Source organism: Nuphar pumila, chromosome 6, assembly GCF_984573655.1.
Source record: "Nuphar pumila chromosome 6, dmNupPumi1.hap1.1, whole genome shotgun sequence".
NCBI lineage: Eukaryota > Viridiplantae > Streptophyta > Magnoliopsida > Nymphaeales > Nymphaeaceae > Nuphar > Nuphar pumila.
This window is the reverse complement of record NC_143254.1, coordinates 92,423,905-92,443,673: the sequence shown is the minus strand read 5'-3', so window position 1 is coordinate 92,443,673 and position 19,769 is coordinate 92,423,905. Positions and strand designations below refer to the sequence as shown.

At 37.6% G+C, this 19,769-nt stretch overlaps 1 protein-coding gene across 1 annotated transcript; it reads right to left on the bottom strand.

Moving 5' to 3' along the window:
- Nucleotides 1-1,232: 1,232 nt before the first annotated feature.
- LOC149835160 (protein MIZU-KUSSEI 1-like) lies at nt 1,233-10,765 on the bottom strand. The gene is made up of 2 exons (XM_090009532.1): nt 10,220-10,765; nt 1,233-1,409 (listed from the first exon to the last, which is right to left on the bottom strand). Exons 1-2 carry the CDS (start codon nt 10,763-10,765, stop codon nt 1,233-1,235), a joined length of 723 nt encoding a protein of 240 aa, XP_089865658.1.
- Nucleotides 10,766-19,769: the final 9,004 nt, after the last annotated feature.

Genomic DNA, 19,769 nt, shown 5'->3' with positions numbered 1-19,769 from the left:
TAGGTCCAAAAATTCTTTCACAAAACAACCCATCTTTTTTCAATTTAATGGTTTTGTAATGAAAAGTATAGGGTTTTGTAATCTCTCCATAAATTTGAGAGTAAAAAAACTGGGTTATACATCAATCAATCTACTCACATAAAAATATGATTTTGAATGCTTGAATATTTATGTGAATGTGCTTGGCATGGCGAATTTGTTAGGAATCAACCATTGGATCATGTATTTTTTTATGAAAAATGTGATTTTTGAGCCATTGAATTTTCATAGATTTTTTGTTCTTTACTCTTGAATCTTGCCCTACACATCTACATGCTTAGTTTTATAAAGATTGGCTCTTGAATCATCCAATTATGATGCATAAGTGAGATTTTTTAATGCTTTAAAATCAATGGCTCATTATCTTCATAAATATTCAAGCAATAAAAAATCACAATTTTCTTCAAAAATGCATAATACAACAGTTCATTCTGAGCAAATTTATCATGCCAAATACATCTACATACTTGGATTTGCAAAAAAATGCGTTGGAAATGCCTATATTTCTAATTCTCATATTCTAGTGATTCTCTCTCTCTCTTTATATATATATATATATATATATATATATATATATATATATATATATATATATATATATCACTACAAGAAAATTGTTAATTAGCGACGGAATTTTTTTGTCGCTAATTAGCGACAGATTAGCTAGAGAAACAATCTGTCGCTAATTCGCGACGGATTAGCAAGGAAACAACTTTTATCACTAATCCGTCGCTACTTAGCGACGAATTAGCGACTGCAATGTTTTGTCGCTAATTCTTATTACAAGAACACCATTTTAGCGATGGATTTAAAGAGGGAACTATGTCGTCGCTAATCCGTCGCTAATTAGCGACGGCGTAACGACATAATATATTCCGTCGCTTTTTTGGTATTTTGATTTACGACGGCTTAGTGACGAAATTATTCCGTCGCTAAGCCGTCGCTAAATGTCGCGTAAATCCCTAATCCCATCCCTCTTTCTCTTTTTCCTGTTTCGCTGTCTTGCTCCCGCCCTCTCCCTCCCGCCGCCCGTCGGCTCTCGCCACCGCCCGGCCGCCGCCGCTCGCCAGCCGCCGCTCTCCGTCCACCGCTCGCCAGCCGTCCACCGCTCGCCAGCCGTCCACCGCTCGCCAGCCGTCACTCCCCTCTTCTCTGTAGACGATCCATTAACCCCGCAATCCATTTTCTCGCAATCATCCATCTTCTGCCTCTCCATCTTCTTCTCCTTCACGATCTGCATCTTCCTCATTCCTCTTCCATTCCACCTCATCAGGAGCGACACAGCAGCTCGCCACTTCCCCTGGTTCCTTCTGTGCACCGCGCTTCACCCCATCACAGTACATCTGCGTCTTCTTCTTCCTCCCAATCGGCTGAACCAAAGTCGCTTTTCAACCTTCAGGGCTCCGAGCAACCACGGTAAGCATCTCCTCCCTCCTTCTCTTATCCTGTTCCCCTTTACTTTGCATATTTCGCCCCGCCTCATTAGAGCATCGACATAGTATCGGTCTTGCTTATAGCAAGTACCGATCTATGTAAATATGCACATCAAAAGAAACGAATGCGTTCCGATATATTTTCTTTTATTTATCCTTGTTCTGTTTATGCTATGATATTCAGTAAATTTTTTTTTCTGCTAATCTTCGACTTGTGCTTTTATTTTGCTTATTATTTTTCTGAGAGTTTTCGATTCCCCATTCACGTTGTCATCTCTGTTCCCTGAATTTGATCCCACCTCTTCACTAGTCATTTACATGCTGATTTCCTTTTCTATTTCTTTCTTATTTCATAATATTTCAATATTTTTATTTCATTTTGCTTCACATGTTCTGATTCTCTGCAACGAGTTCAGGGTCTTAAACAAAAAAATCTGACAGGCTAGTTGGACAACGGCCTATCACTTTTTTTTTTCTTTCTTTTCGTTTTTGTAAGTGTTTAAAAAAAAAAGGAGAGCAGATCAAAAGATCTCTGGCATCAATCTAATTTCTGGATTGATTCTGATTTGTTGGAATCCTGTTGAAGGTTAACCCGATTGCTTTAATTCTTTCATGGGTGCTGATGCTCTCAATTCAAAATATATTCAAAAGATGAAGATATTATATCTAGATATTGCCATTCTTATTTAAATTCTAAAGTTGTCTCTGTATATTCCTGTTACATTAATGTCTATTCCTGAAATTAATTTGCGGAGGCCACCTGACAAATCAATTTGCTTTTGCTGATTCTTTGACCGAAATCCATCTGTTAACTAAGGTCATGTTGTGATATTCATCTCAATAACGTAAGGAATTCGTGGGGTAAAAGGGTTGATGTGCCCATAAGTTTGTTAAGGCCCATGTACAGCTCTGCCCTCCTTTATTTGTTGCTATCTGGATGGCAATCAGAACGAAAATGTGGGTTGAACATATGGTAGATAATGATGTAAGGGTACATGATAAGTGATTAGGAAGGGCAGGATTTCTCAAGGAAATGAATTACCGGTGCATAAGTGGTGGGTTTCTCGTGAAAACCTCACTCATCCAGTACTTCCATGGCAACATCAAGTTAATGGAATGAGAAAATTACAGATCAGTTGTCTGACCACACCCCTCTTCTCTGTATTGCAAGTTCATTTTTCTGTTTTCCTGTATTTCAATTTCCAATTGTGTTTTTCTCGTTATTTTCTTGTTTCATTTTTCTGTGTTTGCTTTTCATCATTGCATTTCATGTTTAGATAATTTCTTGTCTGCATTTCTTGTTCTGCTAATTTTTGTTAATCTTTTAGTTTTTCATTCTTTTAAAAGTTCTGTTTAGTCTTTTTGCTTCCTTTGCATAAGTGTTTGTGTTTCCCTAATTTGCTTCAATATTCATTGCAGTACATTACTTGCACACTTTATTGTAATACTTGATGTGAGTTGTATTGCAATACTTGGTGTGAATGATTAAAAATTTTATTTGAATGTATTGTAATACTTGATGCGAATGATTCGAATGCATTGTAATACTTGATGTGAATGATTTCAATTATCTGAATGTATTATAATTTATGCAACGAATGATTTGAATTAGTGCAATACTTAATGTGAATGATTTGAATTATTTGAATGCATTGCAATGCTTGATGTGAATGACTTGAATGCATTGTAATACTTGATGTGAATTATTTGAATGTATTGTATGACATATGTTATTTGTTAGAATATGGTTCGTGGAGGTTATAGTGGTCGCTCATCCAGTAGTAGCCAGGCTCAGCCTTCATCTTCACGGGCTCCTGTGATAGGTATATCATATAACTAATTGGATGCTTGATTAGTTCAAATGCGCATTCTGAGAATTTCTAATGTATTTTTTTACAGATGATGTTGCGCCTGTACACGACCCACCTACACCAGTTGATCACACAAGTCAACAGCCAACACAGGAAACAGGGTCTTCTCAGGCTGGCACAAGAAGACTCATTCGAATAGTGTATATCGATAATCGACCGTAAGTATTTTGTTTTCAATTATTGCATATCTTTTAAATATTTTATATTGATATTTACTGTGTAACAATTCATGTGCAGCACTAGGTTTGAGCCACAAGAAGTAGTACGGGAGATTAGGAATTCACTTCTTCAACATCTACCAGGACCAGTTGCTCAATGAAAAGAGTACCCAAAGGAGGTGTTAGACAGATTGTGGTCCTCATTCATGGTATACAGTTGTTTCTCATAGTTAATGCGTTTCATATTTAATTTATTTAAGCAATGTCTACTAACTTTCTGAAAATATTTGTAGGCTTCGAATCGCTTCGCAACTATGGTGGAAGAAAATGATGCAAGGAAGGTGTGGCAAAAGGTGGCTGCCAATCGATTTGCAGACATGCTGCACACTATGAAGACTGCAACAAAAAAAGCATCTGGCGTAGTAGATGATCCATTACTGTGGAAGGGCCATGATCCTATTACTATCAGGAGAGATTACTGGGATGAAATGTGCGATAAGTGGGCGGGAGATGCATTTTGAAATCTCTCTGCAAAGGCTGCACAAAATCGATCGAAGATGCCCGAAGCCCATCTACACACAGGTGGATCTAAGACATTTGGGAGCCACCTAAAGAAAATGGTAACTCATCAATATATAATATTAATTTTATAAGTATTGTTGCAAACTTATGTACTAAATCTTTTGTCATTTAACTTCGCAGGAAGCAGAAAAATGAGGCAGTGTACCATATAAGGATGTGTTTGTAGAAACACATAAACGGAAGACCACGGGAGTCTTCGTATCAGAGAAGGCGAGAACGACAACGGTATGTATTAATTCAATTAATAATCATTGCAATATATATGCAAGTTATCATAATGTTATCATTAATTATAAATGAATACTTTAAACATTATTTTGTAGGAGGCATATGAGCAACAGATGGTAGAGCGATATGGCGATGACGCTACTCAACATCCATCATTTGATCCTATAGCATGGGTGACTGCAGCAGGTGAACCCAAAAAAGGTCGCGTGTTCGGGTTTGGGAGTAATATGAACACTTCACCAGTTATTGGTTCTTCCAGTTACGGCTCACCGACTTCTTGCACCGACATAAGCTCCAAGCAACCGACTATTCTTTCCGGTGATGATGTACGCCAGATCATTAATGAATCACTGAATAACTACTTCCAATACACCGTCGCCCCCTTTCTCCGAAATGAGATCAAGGCCGCTGTTCAGGATAGAGGATCTTCGATTCCAGGTCCCTCTCAGGTATAATCACATATTCAGTCTTTTGTCTGCCTTAGAACACATATGAGCATAATCGAATCACATATATAACTTTTTGCCTGCCTAAGAACACATATGAGCATGTTATAATCACATATTCAGTTTTTTGACTGCCTTAGAGCACATATGAGCATGCTATAATAACATATAGAGTTTTTTTATTGCATTAGAGCACATATGAGCATGCTATAATCACATATAAAGTTTTTTTGTCTGCCTTAGAGCACATATGAGCATGATAGAATCACATATAAAGTTTTTTTGACTGCATTAGAACACATATGAGCATGCTATAATCACATATTCAATTTTTTGACTGCCTAAGAACACATATGAGCATGTTATAATCATATATTCAGTTTTTTGACTGCCTTAGAACACATATGAGCATGCTATAATAACATATAGAGTTTTTTTATTGCATTAGAGCACATATGAGCATGCTATAATCACATATAAAGTTTTTTTATCTGCCTTAGATCAAATATGAGCATGATAGAATCACATATAAAGTTTTTTTGACTGCATTAGAACACATATGAGCATGCTATAATCACATATTCAGTTTTTTGACTGCCTAAGAACACATATGAGCATGTTATAATCACATATTCAGTTTTTTGACTGCCTTAGAGCACATATGAGCATGCTATAATAACATATAGAGTTTTTTTATTGCATTAGAGCACATATGAGCATGCTATAATCACATATAAAGTTTTTTTGTCTGCCTTAGAGCACATATGAGCATGATAGAATCACATATAAAGTTTTTTTGACTGCATTAGAACACATATGAGCATGCTATAATCACATATTCAATTTTTTGACTGCCTAAGAACACATATGAGCATGTTATAATCATATATTCAGTTTTTTGACTGCCTTAGAACACATATGAGCATGCTATAATAACATATAGAGTTTTTTTATTGCATTAGAGCACATATGAGCATGCTATAATCACATATAAAGTTTTTTTGCCTGCCTAATAACACATATGAGCATGATAGAATCACATATAAAGTTTTTTTGACTGCATTAGAACACATATGAGCATGCTATAATCACATATTCAGTTTTTTGACTGCCTAAGAACACATATGAGCATATTATAATCACATATTCAGTTTTTTGACTGCCTTAGCACACATATGAGCATGCTATAATAATATATAGAGTTTTTTTACTGCCTTAGAACACATATGAACATGCTATATATCATTTATGATAGAATCACATATAAATTTTTTTGCTTTGCCTGCCTTAGAGCACATATGAGCATGCTATATTCACATATTCAATTTTTTGACTGCCTTAGCACACATACGAGCATGATCGAATCACATATATAGTTTTTTACCTGCCTTAAAGCACATCTGAGCATAGTAGAATCATATATAGAGTTTTTTCTAGATGCCTTAGAACACATATGAACATGCTATAATCACATATTCAATTTTTTGACTGCCTTAGCACACATATGAGCATGATAGAATCACACACACACACACACACACACATATATACATATATATATATAAAACTTTTTGTCTGCCTTAGAGCACATATGAGCATGATAGAATCACATATAGAGTTTTTTTATTGCCTTAGATCACACATGAGCACATGATAGAATCACATATAGTGTGTAATTTATTTCATTATATTTTGTTTATCAATACTGACTGTTCTTTTCTTGTGTAGGCTGCTAGCGATAATCAACGTAGTGGAGCTGAAGGGACAGATAAAGACAATGAACAAGAAGACGCACAAAATCTTGGCGATGATTAGAGGACTGTGTTGAAGAAGTTCTATTTTTTTTATGTTTCCTAATTGTAATTGTTGAATTGTAAATAATTAAACTTCTTAATTTTAAGGTGGAACGATTAATTGTTGTAGATTCTTGTTATATGAAATTTTTTGTGTGGTTTGTTTTTTATTTACAGGAAATATAAATTGTACAGGAAATAGAAATTGCTCGGTATTTAATTTTCAAATAATTTTTTTTAAATTTTTTTTCGTGTTTGCGACGGATTAGCGACGGAACCATCCGTCGCTATTCATATTAATCTAGCGACGGCATAGCGATGGAAGTAAATCCGTCGCCAAGCCGTGGTCGCCGTTTAGTACCGGCGGATTGACGACGGAATATAGCGCTCGTTATTCCGTCGCAATTAGCGACGGACCTGGCGACGGAATAATTCCGTCGCCAGTTAGCGTCAAAATATTCGCGTCGTAAGCATACTGTCGCCTCGTTGTCGCTAATCCGTCGCTAACCATGTTAGCGACGGAATGTGGTCGTCGCTAATCTACTGCTTTGTTGTAGTGTATATATTGCTACTGTCCCACACTGAGCCTTCAAAATGGAACATGTGCAGTGCAAAGCTCTATTGAGTAGAAAATGCATCGAGTGTAGGAACTTGCAGTATGCGTTGGATTGATCGGTGACATACAATGGTAGCATGACATGCGATAGGCAACAATATTGTCATTGGTGCAAACGGTGTGTAGTGAAACAGGCGTGAAGCGTTATTTGGTTAAGCAATGCCAACATATTAAAGGATGTTGCCTTTATGGTAACTTGGGACTAGGAGAATGAATGCCTAAGAGATGACGAACGAGTTTGAGTGATGCTCTTCGCTATGACATACAATCATCAATTGGTTTCAGACTGAGGTCGCAAGGCATTGTCCCTTCTGTGATGAGGTTATGCTTAGACATGCCTATGAAATCGCGATACACTCCATGACATGCTAGGCTAAGGCATCTGTACACTTGCTAGCCGGTATGAAACAATTATGCACATAAGTGACATGCAGCAGATAAAATATGCATTTGGAGATACGCTTGATCAGCTTCTGCTAGGTAGCGGTACACGAGGTGGTGCTTGGGGTCAATGAAATGATTCAGCACATGAAAAATTATTGGTGCGTTGGGCCAATGAAATGATTCAATATATAAAAAATTGTTGGTGCACGACCTTTGGCCGTTAGGTTAGCCAGACTAGGCAGTCTGGCGTATCACGGGTTTGCAAAAAAATTCTATGCCCATGACAACTATGGATAGGTGTGAAATGATAGGTGCTAAATGATACATGCTAAACGAGTTTTTGAGGGTTTTTTCATTTTATTTTTAAATTCTAACTCTACAGACGAAAAATCAATGGTCCAAAATCTTTGTAAATTTTTGAGGCTCCAAATATTATTTTTTCATTGAAAACACATGATCCAAGTATGGATTCCTCGTAAATCGATCATGCCCAACACATTTATGTGGTCGGAATTGTGAAAAAAATACCGAAAGGGTAGAAAAACCCATTTAGCACTAATCAATTTTGCACCTACCCATCTCTCTCTCTCTCTATATATATATATTGGACTGGTTTGCATAGATCTAGCCACCGTATTTTGTGTTTAGCATGATTTAATTTATTAGCATGTTTAGTGGTATCCAATATACTATAAGGTTTGATATTCAAGGTATCAAAAAATAAATCTAACAATTCATAAGTTTTAAACTGTGGTAGTCCAATGCATATACTACATGGAGAAACTTGCTTTCCTTGAAGCTCTCTTCGAATGCTGAAAACTCTTCCCTTTCTCAAAAAGAAGAAAATCTTTGGAAAACCTATTTCTGAAATATGGGAAACTCTATTAGCTTTAGTGAGAAGCCCACTTCCTCTTTGTTTCCTCAATTATTTCTCTTTAGCTTCATTAACGTTTTCCTCTGGTTTCTTATCACTTTCCACTTGCTTTCTTCTCAATTCTTTTTTTTTTAATATTAGAAAATTATGATTTTTTTTAACAATCTTGGATATTGGATTTATATATTGTGTTTGCATCATTTCTTATTTGCTTCTCTCGATGCTCTATAATGCTTTATACGTGTTTTCTTTTCATTTTTCATGTGCTGATCACTTTACAACCGTATCACGCTTCCCGCTTCCCGCTTCATGCTACTTTTTTACTCTCGTTTTTTCGCTTCTGCTTCACTTCTTGTATCCATTTTGTTTTCTGGTAACTATGGTCCGATGTGAGGTGATAAACTGTTGTCACCGCAAAGTCCTCGTGAGCATAGGCACAAATGTCACACAGGAAGTGAATACTGTCCTATTTGGCATGCAAAACTAGCTAGGAGTCCCCATTACACTCGACAACCGCCACTTCTGCATTGATCGTTTTACATAAATGCTTTTGCAATTGACGGATTTCATAGCATACATAAGATGGAATTAAGATCCTTCTTCCTTGGATTTATAGCAATGTATCTGTCTTGATTCAAAATAAAAAAGAAAAGAGAATAATTTGCACATAAGAAAACAATATATTGAGGTAGTCTTCAACGTAATTGTACAGGCTATTTTTATTTATAAAAAATGACCTTGTACTTTAAAAACGCAGGGACAATCAATCTCTCTCTCTCTCTCTCTCTCATGTATCCGAGGAAAGGGTAAAAGGATAAAGGTTGGTAACCATCCAACGTAATGCAAGTATCGTAGGGATTCTGTTGTTTGCTATTAACACGCTAAAGAGATTAACATTCCCAACTATCTCTTCTTTATCGCTTCATCAATTAATCATGAATGTCCAATCTTCAACCCCCCCTCCCCTCGAAAAAAAAAGTAACAAGAAAACAAAACCACCCTCCTGAATCTCTCAATCCAATTTTCATGCTTGTGCTTACATGAGCTTTTTACACTTGGCTAGGTGGGTCAGCTTAAGACGTTCAAGCTGAAGGACATTGTGAGTTCGATACTCCCTGGTGAGCAAGTGGGCATGCCGTCGCGACAATAGTTCGACAAGACTTTTCGATATTGCAACTGTCTTTGGATGTGGCACAACTTTTCCTGTTTAATAAACAAGAAACCAAATTCACACTTAGCGTTTGTGTGTCACGGAAAGTGGGTTGTTTTTTGCGAAAAACTCATCGACGGGCATGTGTTTTCACGGGACCGACAGTGACAACACAAACAGTGAAATAGTGCATTTCCGCAGAAAACCCTCAATGGGCCTGCTATTTTACATGCTGAAGGTGGGTTTTCCGTGGAAACTGTTCCCTTGGGGGAGATTCGATTCCAATTTCAAGGCAGTGTAATCCACGGAAGGGGGTGCCGCGTTCAGTGACATGCAAACGCCCCCTTATTTGACACCATATTTTTAAAATATGGTTCCCCTATTGTACATCTGCATCAACGAAACACAAGGTCTATAATTTTGCACAACTTCAGGCCCACCGAAGTTCAATGCTGGTTGATCAATCACCTTGTTTATTATCTCATTAATGTATAGCTATAGCAAAGCTTTATATAACAAATGATAACAATAACAATAATGGCGATAATAAACTCAATGTCTTAGCAGGAAAATGCTAAACTCCTGGTCTGTGCACCCAGCCGGATTGATCATATGGAATGACTCGGAATCAGCCGAACCGGTCACCCTGGAAAAACTGGCCCGGAGGTAGAGGACGTGCCCGTCTTCGCACTCAGCCTTGCAGGGCAGAAGCCCGGCGCCGGTCGACACCAACTCCATCGACTTGAGCACTGCCAAGTCATCCTCCGACGCCTTCCTTCTCGACGCGAACCCCACGTTCCGGCCATTGCAGAAGACAGTCCAAACGGGGATGTCCCAGAGGTGGCACTCCGATCCGGTTCGTCCGCACTCAAGGGCGAGTCGGACCATCCCGTCCTGCATCTCACTGGCCAAGTAGCTGGTCTGAATTGGGAGCTCAAGGAGCAGAAGGGGGAGGCTCTTTGGCTCTTGCTGTATGCATAAGCTGATGCGCTTGTTCCGGTGGCCGTAGAAAGTGCCAGTGACGGGAGATGCGGCCGTCGAGGCTGGCTCGCCATCGGGGACGGGCGGCACGGCCTCGCAGACACAACGGGGCACCATGAGCTCGACCATAAACCGAAGTGCCCGGCGCCACCGAAGCTCTTTGTTAGCGTTTGCAGAATCTGAACGCCGGCTGGAGACTTGCTCGAACATTTTTGCTGGTCCGAGTCTCGAGTGTCCCACGTTAGGATGAGTCGCTTGGAGAAGGAATGAAATGAAGGGTATGTCCTCGTTTTATGTGTGATTTCAAACTACTCGCATTCCCTCTAACTATATAAGTTTGTACTTTAGACGGTTTGGATTTAGATTGGATTTTATTGGACGAATCTGATGTTGGCTAAACAGATTCAGATTTCGATGGATGGTGAAAAGTTCATACTCGATCCACTTCAGTCATAATTGTGAAAAGATCAGGTGCATATGATTGCACAAATATTTGTGCATTAAACACTTGATCACCCAGGTGTGGGGCCCAAGACCTGATGGAGGGCTGTCAGGTGCTTAATGCACAAATTTTGTGCAATCATATTGGACCCTTGACTCATCATAATTGGATATGGTTTTGTCTTACCAAATGCAATTAAATGGAATCGAATTTAGTCAGATATCTTATAAAATCCGATTCAACGACATCCCCAGTCCCATAAAGGTCACACAAACCAAACCTAAACAGAGGCCCTGCAAAATACCAATTTTTTAATACATATTACATTAGAAAAACGTTGATCTTAATCAAGACTTGGGCCACCTGTGTCTGATTTGAAATTTCATAAACCATACCTCGCTCCATATTCTAAATTTCTAATTGGATCTTACAGGATCCCTCCTGGATAGTTAATTGGACGCATTTCTTCGTCACCCGACCCTTGACCTATCAAGTTTGGTATGGATTGGAATTGTGCCATACCTGACCCGTTTACAATTGTAAAACATGAGCTGAGCCACGAGCAGCTCATCTCGTTTCCCAGCCCTAGGTCCATGTATAGCCGCCTATATGTGACTCTATGCCTCTTCTTATGTACCAAGTCGGTGTCAATCATATTTTTTGCATTTTTTTCCTTGTAGAGAAAATCATATCGCAGTAACCAACTGTTTATATAACATTTTGCATCCTTTGAAAATTGGAAATTGAAGATAATTCTTGATGACCCTAATGTCTTATGGTGCTTAAGAAACTAACTTGAGAGAGAAACATTTGAAAGTTTGCATGGTAATTCAGAATGACTCGGTGAAGGGGCAGGGTTCCTAAACTGCCTATTTTAAACCCGACTTAGATGCAACTTAACAATTTGACAATATACTTGAAGAGGACATGCTGAGAGGTAAATTGAATAACTCTTTTTCCCTTGCGCTAGATAAGAAGCTTTCGATTAATGATGTTCCATCTTTTTTTCAGGTTTTATTTGATATAGATAAGTCAAAGAGTATAATTGAAGAGAGCACAAGCTTGCTTGGAATAGGGTACTGTCCTATGGTTATTTTAAGAGCTTGTCTATGTTTTCAGTTGTTTGGGTAACTTAGACGCTTCACTGTACTAAGACAGTATAAATTGATAAATGAAAACTAGAAGCTTTTGATAATTTGTTAATTGAATTCATTCATATTTGAATTAGATGTTCACAACAATGAAACTTAATGAAGCTTTCCTGGGGTCGAGTTGTTTTCATATTTTCTCTCTGAATCTGCATTGGAATATGGTAGGTTTTAGGTTATTGTGGTGGGGATATTTTTGCAAGTTTTACAGATGGGAATGCAGCTGGCATGGTTTGGAGTGGATGCCTGACCAACTTGACTCTGTTTGCTTGGGTATGATATGATTCTACCAAACCTATGACTTCTTAGGCTGGTTCTGGTGAAGGTTTTCTAATACCAAACTAGATGAAGATCCGTATCTGATTATTGATCCATCTTATTGGCATGTTTTGTAAAGATCTTCAATTAGGTTAAGGATTTCTCTTTCGCCTACGCACATATATATGATTGGAGTAGGAGGAGTAAAATTTTAATATGATAAGAATGCATGCTTTAAATGAGTCGTTATCAGACTGAAAAGTTAGTCTTGAGAGCAATCTTTTCTGCAGATTGCCACATTGCTTGTTTTTGGCAAACGGTATTGAAAAACATATATAAATGGATATTACCCAGGACATAGTTGTTGACTAATCCATCCAGTCGGTGTTGGTAGTCAGACTGAGGTTCATCATGAGAGCAAGCTTCGAACCAAACTGTCAATCGATAATCACAGTTTCAACTGGAAGCTTATGTGGGTGGAGTTTTTCTTTGACCTAGAACCATATCTCATCACTTGTTGCATTCATTCTTCCGTCACTTTAATTTTTCAAAAAAAGAAAAAGAAAAAGAACAAGTAATGGCATCTCTTTCTAACTGTGTGGCAAATGCTTCACCTTCAATTAGTCTGAAGGAGGTTGGGCCTTGTTGTGAGAAACTCAGGCGGGCAGTCACTACAAGAAAAATGTTATTTAGCGACGGAAATTTACGACGAAAATAATTTATCGCAACGTTGCGACAATATAGCTAGAAAAAACTAACCATCCCTAAAATTGAAATTAGTTCAGGAATTTGCGATGAAAAAATTTCGTCGCAAACGCTGTCGTAAATTTGCAATGGACAAATTCCATCTCACACTCCGTCGCAACGCGATACCATTTTTCTATCGCTACTCCATCGCAAATTTGCAACGACGTTTGCGACATAATTTCTCCATCGCTAAATTTCTCGTAAAACCCTAATCTGAGCCCCTTTCTTTTCCCTTTCTGTTTCATTCTATAGCTCGTCGCCCGCTGCCCTCTCCTTCACCTCCTCCATCTTCCCTCACTCCATCTCTCGCCGTCGTGTGCTGCCGTCGATGACTCTCAAGCACCGACGTCGCCGTGTGCCACCACCGTTGACCCCCGAGCACCGACGCCACCGTGGGTTGTGTGCCACCATCGCCGACCCCCGAGCACTGACATTATCGTGTGCCGTGTGCCAATGACCCGACGCCCCCCAAACAACCCGACTCGTTGACAACGCCTCGTGGTGCGACAGGGTCCAAACACAACGGGGCTCTCACCCTCTTTGGTGCCCCCTTCTAGGGGACTTGGGTCCAATCCGTCGGTGAAGATGCTTCTACAAACTACAATTCGGTAGGCGAAGCCTACCGATTCTCAAGCTGGGTTATTCCCGGTTCGCTCGCCGTTACTAGGAGAATCCTTGTAAGTTTCTTTTCCTTCGCTTATTGATATGCTTAAACTCAGCTGGTGGCCTCACCTGACCTGGGGTCGCTAAGCTGAGACGAGAAATCACCTTTAGAGTTCCAGCAAACTTTTGATGCTTCATGCGAGCTGCGGCAATCCACCACACAGAGATTGCACGACTATGGTAATCCACCGCTTGCCTCACCGCATTGTGCCGTGAGCTAATATTTCAGCCAATGACACACCCATAAAAAAGGCATCGCAGGCCAATCATCTGTTTATACATTTGTGCTTTGCAGGTGTGTAGCTGAGCTAATTGTGCGATGTTTAGTTCTAAGCATCGCATGCGGCTAAAAATGCCATACAAAAAGAAATAAGAAAAATGCAAAGACAAAAGCATGCAAATTGGGTAAATACCCATGGTGAGTAAGTGATGTAGGCGAATCACGAGTTATTTAATTTCTTGGATGCAACACTTTTCTGTTCACACACTCACCTAGTTGTGAATATCTAGGATTGCTTTGCTGGAGTTCGGAGATCATGCTGAGCATGATTTGAATGTATGAAAATAGAAGTACTTTTAATTTTGGAGTTCGGATTCCATGCTAGTCATAGTAGTAGTTAGCAGAATATTATAGTACGTTTGCTGCAGGTACATGTTTGACAATGTTGTAGTATGAATGAGTGATTATATTACCATGTTTGATGTGATTGTATCCATACTTGCATGACGTTATTTTCAATTTGATTATGCCTTTCATATGAAATTGTATATGGAAACATGCTTCAAATGAATATATCATGTTGATGAATGTGATTTGTGATGACTATAAATATGATGTGATGGTTTTGCACATTAAAATATTAAGTTATCAATGCATGCATCATAGTTCTTGTGATTGAATGACATCATATATATATATATATATATATATATATATATATATATATCTGTGTGTGTGTTATATATCAAATCATTACATCCACCATCAATATATAATAAATTAGATATTTTCATCATCATAACATTCTTATGATTCACTTTTAACTGATTATGATAATATATGTAACATCATAGGACAAAATGCCTGCAAACTATGAATGAATGTACCCTAGGATAGTTGACAATGAGGTATCACTTGAATATATGGATGATATTGACAGTTTTATTGAATTTGCAATGGCAAGTGTCCGTACAGTGGATCACACTGGTCGGATCAGGTGCTTCTGCACGATGTGTAAGAATAATCGATTTATAGAACCTCATGGTGTTAGACATCACCTATACATGAAGGGTTTTGTGAGTGATTATCAGAATTGGATGCTTCATGGTGAAGAATTTTGAAACAATTTTGACGCACGGGTGAATGTGGTGTATGATAATCCATATGTAGATTTAATATTTGATGCCGCAGGACCAAAACTGGGTTATGCTATGGGTCCTAGTGATGTACCAACTTGGGTAGAGGAAGAAGCAATAAACAATGCAATTAGTAGATTTTATGACTTACTTAGAGAAGCTGATGAGCAACTTTGGAATAGTTGCGAGAATCACACTATCTTGTCTGCAGTTCTTCAACTACTGAATTTGAAGTTCGAGTATAATTTGAGTCAATCATGTTTTGACCGTTTGTGCTCTATTGTGAAGAGTATGTTACCCAAAGATGAGAAATAGTAAAAAAATTTCCATTGTGCGAAGGTTATGGTCAATGTTTTAGGTATGAAGTATCAAAAAATAGATGCTTGTCCAAATCATTACATGTTGTATTTCAAAGATAAAAAAAATAGCAGATCATGTCTATCATGTGAGCATCCTCAGTTCAAGCCAAAGACAAAAGACAATGGTAGCACGAGGTTAATAGAAGTGTCATACAAGTCGCTCTGCTACTTCTCGCTCACCCCTAGATTGCAACGATTGTATATGTCTTCATTGACAGCTAAACACATGAGATGACATGCAAATAAAGTTTGACATGATGAAGACAAGATCCCACATCCTATTGACGCAGAAGTTTGGAAGCACTTTGATCGTACTCATTAGACATTCGCAATAGAGTTGAGAAATGTTAGGTTCGGTTTATTATAGATGAATTTAATCCATTTGGGAGTAGATCAACTCCATACTCGTGTTGTCCAGTATTTGTCACCCCATACAACCTTCCTCCAAGCTTGTGTATGAAGCATCAAAATCTTTTCTTGTCTCTATTGATCCCTAATCCGACCTCTACGGACCAAAATCTTGATGTATATTTAAGGCCATTGATTGATGAACTGAAAATACTGTGGGTTGACGATGTTCTCATGTACGATGTCTAAAAAAACAAAACTTCAATATGAAGGCTGTTGTTCTATGGACAATCAGTGACTTTCCTGCATATGGCATGTTATCTAGTTGAAGCACACATGAGTGGTTGGTATGTCCATACTGCACGGAGGATACAAAATATTTTAGATTGACGCATGAAAGGAAGTTGTGCTGGTTTGATTGTCATCATCGATTTCTACCTAACTAATGTGTTTCATATTTAATTTTTTATTATAGTTACATGTACTAACTTTTTGAAATTATTTGTAGGCTTCAAATCGCTTCGTGACTGCGAAGAAGGAGCAGGACGCGAGGTGGGTGTGACAGAAGGTGGTTGCCAGTCGATTTGCCGACATACTGCACAATATAAAGACTGCAACAATAAAAGCATCTGGTGGGATAGATGATCCATTGCAATGGAAGATCCATGACCCTTCTACTATCATGTTATATTATTGGGATGCAATGTGTGACAAGTGGGCGGGCTATGAATTTTGAAACCGCTCAGCAAAGGTTGCACAAAACCGAACAAAGATGCCCGATGCTCATCTGCACACAGGTGGATCTAGGACTTTTGGGAGCCACCAGAAGAAAATGGTAACTCATAAATATATATTGTCAAATTTATAAGTATTGTTGTATATTTTTTAATTGATTTTTTTATCATTTAACCTCGCAGGAAGCAAAAAAAGGAGGCATTGTGCCTTACAAGAATGTGTTTGTTGAAACACATAAATGTAAGAGCATGAGAGAGTTCGTATCAAAGAAGGCGAGAGCGACAACGGTATGTATTTATTATATTAATAAATATTATAATAGACAAGTTACCATAAACATTGTAATTTTTTATTATTAATTCATACTGTAATCATTACTTTGTAGGAGTCATACGAGCAACAAATGGTAGAGCGATATGACGATGACTCTACTCAGCATCCGCCTTTTGATACTGCAACATGGGTGACTATAACCGATGAACCGAAAAATGGTTGTGTGTTCGGGTTTGGGAGTAATATGAATACCACACCAGTCGTTGCCTCCTCCAGCTAAGGCTCTCAGAGTTCTCTCGCCAGCATCAACTCTCAGCGTCCGATTGACCCTATAAATTCTTGGGATGGTGTCCGCCAGCTTGTTAAGGACACAATGCATGACTTTTTATATGAAATCATTTTTGACGTTGTCCGTAATGAGTTGTGCAGCTTTTTTCGAGACAGGGGAACTTCATCTGCAGGTGCCTGTCAGGTATGAAGGTTTCATGTCATTTGTTTCATGTCGTTAGATTTTAAGCTACTATATGCATGATTTCATCATTATGAAAGGTTTTTGACTGCCTTATAACACATATATGCATGATTGAATCACTATGAAAGTTTTTTAACAACCTTAGAACACATATGAGCATGATTTCATCATTATGAAAGTTTTTTGACTGCCCTAGAACACATATATGCATACTTGAATCACTATGAAAGTTTTTTGACAACCTTAGAACACATATATGCACGAATTCATCACTATGAAAGTTTTTTGACAACCGTAGAACACATATATGCATGATTTCATCACTATGAAATTGTTTGACTGCCTTATAACACATATAAGCATGATTTCATCACTATGAGAGTTTTTTGACTGCCTTATAACACATATATGCATGATTGAATAACTATGAGAGTTTTTTGACAACCTTATAAACTATATAAGCATGATTTCATCACTATGAAAGTTTTTTGACTGCGTTATAACACATATATGCATGATTGAATCACTATGAAAGTTTTTTGACAACTTTAGAACACATATATGCATGATTGAATCACTATGAAAGTTTTTTTACAACCTTAGAACACATATAAGCATGATTTCATCACTATGAATTTGTTTGACTACCTTATAACACATATATGCATGATTGAATAACTATGAGAGTTTTTTATAAGCATGATTTCATCACTATGAAAGTTTTTTAACTGCTTTATAACACATATAAGCATGATTGAATCACTATGAAAGTTTTTTGACAACCTTAGAACATATATATGCATGATTGAATCACTATGAAAGTTTTTTGATAATCTTAGAACACATATATAAGCATGATTTTATCACTATGAAATTGTTTGACTGCCATATAACACATATATGCATGATTGAATCACTATGAATTTTTTTTGACAACTTTAGAACACATATAAGCATGATTTCATCACTATGAAAGTTTTTTGACTGCCCTATAACACATATATGCATGATTGTAATACATAACACATTTATTTGACATCCTTATAAACCATATATGCATGCTTGAATCACTATGACATTTTTTTGGCAACCTTAGAACACATATCTGCATGATTGAATCACTATGATTTTTTTTTGTCAGCCTTAGAACACATATCTGAATTTTGTTAATGTCCTTCACTTTATTGTTAGTCTATGTGACATTCATCCATGTTACTTTGATTGCCTTAGATTAGGTGCATTGCATATAATTTATTTTATTATATTTTATTTATCAATACTAACCTTTCAGTTCTCATATAAGATGCTTGAGATAAACAGTGTCGAGGAGCTGATGGAGGCATGGATGAAGGGGCAGATCAAGACAATGAAGAGGATGATGCTCCAAATCTTGGCGATGATTAGATTCATGTGTTGAATTTGTTGCACCTTCTTATTGTTTCAAACGAAACTCTTTGTATATGTTCACTTGTAAATAATTAGAATTTGGCGAGGATTATAGTGGATCAATAAATTTTTTTCCTTGTAACTTGTGTTAAATTTATTTCATTTGCTTTGTATATGTATTTTTTATGTGTACTTTGTTTTATATACACAGGATATATAAATTGTATAACGAGAAAATTTTTCTCGATATTTATACTTCAAACATTTTTTTTAAATTTTTTTAATTTTTGTGACGGATTAGCGACTGATGATATCCGTCACTAATTAGTATCAACCTTCAATTTAGTGATGGATTAGGGACGGATATTTATCCATCGCAAAACTGAATCGGCCGATGTTTTGCGATGGATTGTAATCCGTCGCTACAATAGCGACAAAATTAACGACGAATATGCATCTGTTGCAAAACCAAATCTCTGCGGATTAGCGATGACCTCACAACGAATCATGGCATTCGTTAATTTATCATAAATTAGCAACAGGTATGTTATGTCGCTAATTAGCGACTAGAAAATTGTGATGAAAGTTATCCGTCGCTAAACTATTCAGCGATGCATTTACGATGAATTATGTCTGTCGCTAATTCACAGATTTCTTGTAGTGAGTCAAGGTTCGATTCATGCAAAATGTCACCTCTGTCCAAGATGACACCCAACATAAGCTCTGAGAGTGAGGGTTCTAGCCTTGAGTTTACGCATCTAAGATGATGCCATTTGGTATGATAGGCTGAGACACTGTGACGAAGTCTTTGATCCCAGATAGAGCGGGTACTAAATCATGAGCTGAACGATTCAAGCTTGGCTTGTTTCTTTTGTCGAGCCAAGCCGAGCTTGAGCTCATGAAAAGCTCGAGCTAAACGATGAACATGAGCAAGCTCATTTACAAAATAATTTATTTTTTTGAAAGTTAAAAACAATAAAATTTAGACCTTAAATCCGTTAAGCTAAGCTAAAACTAGCTCATTTAT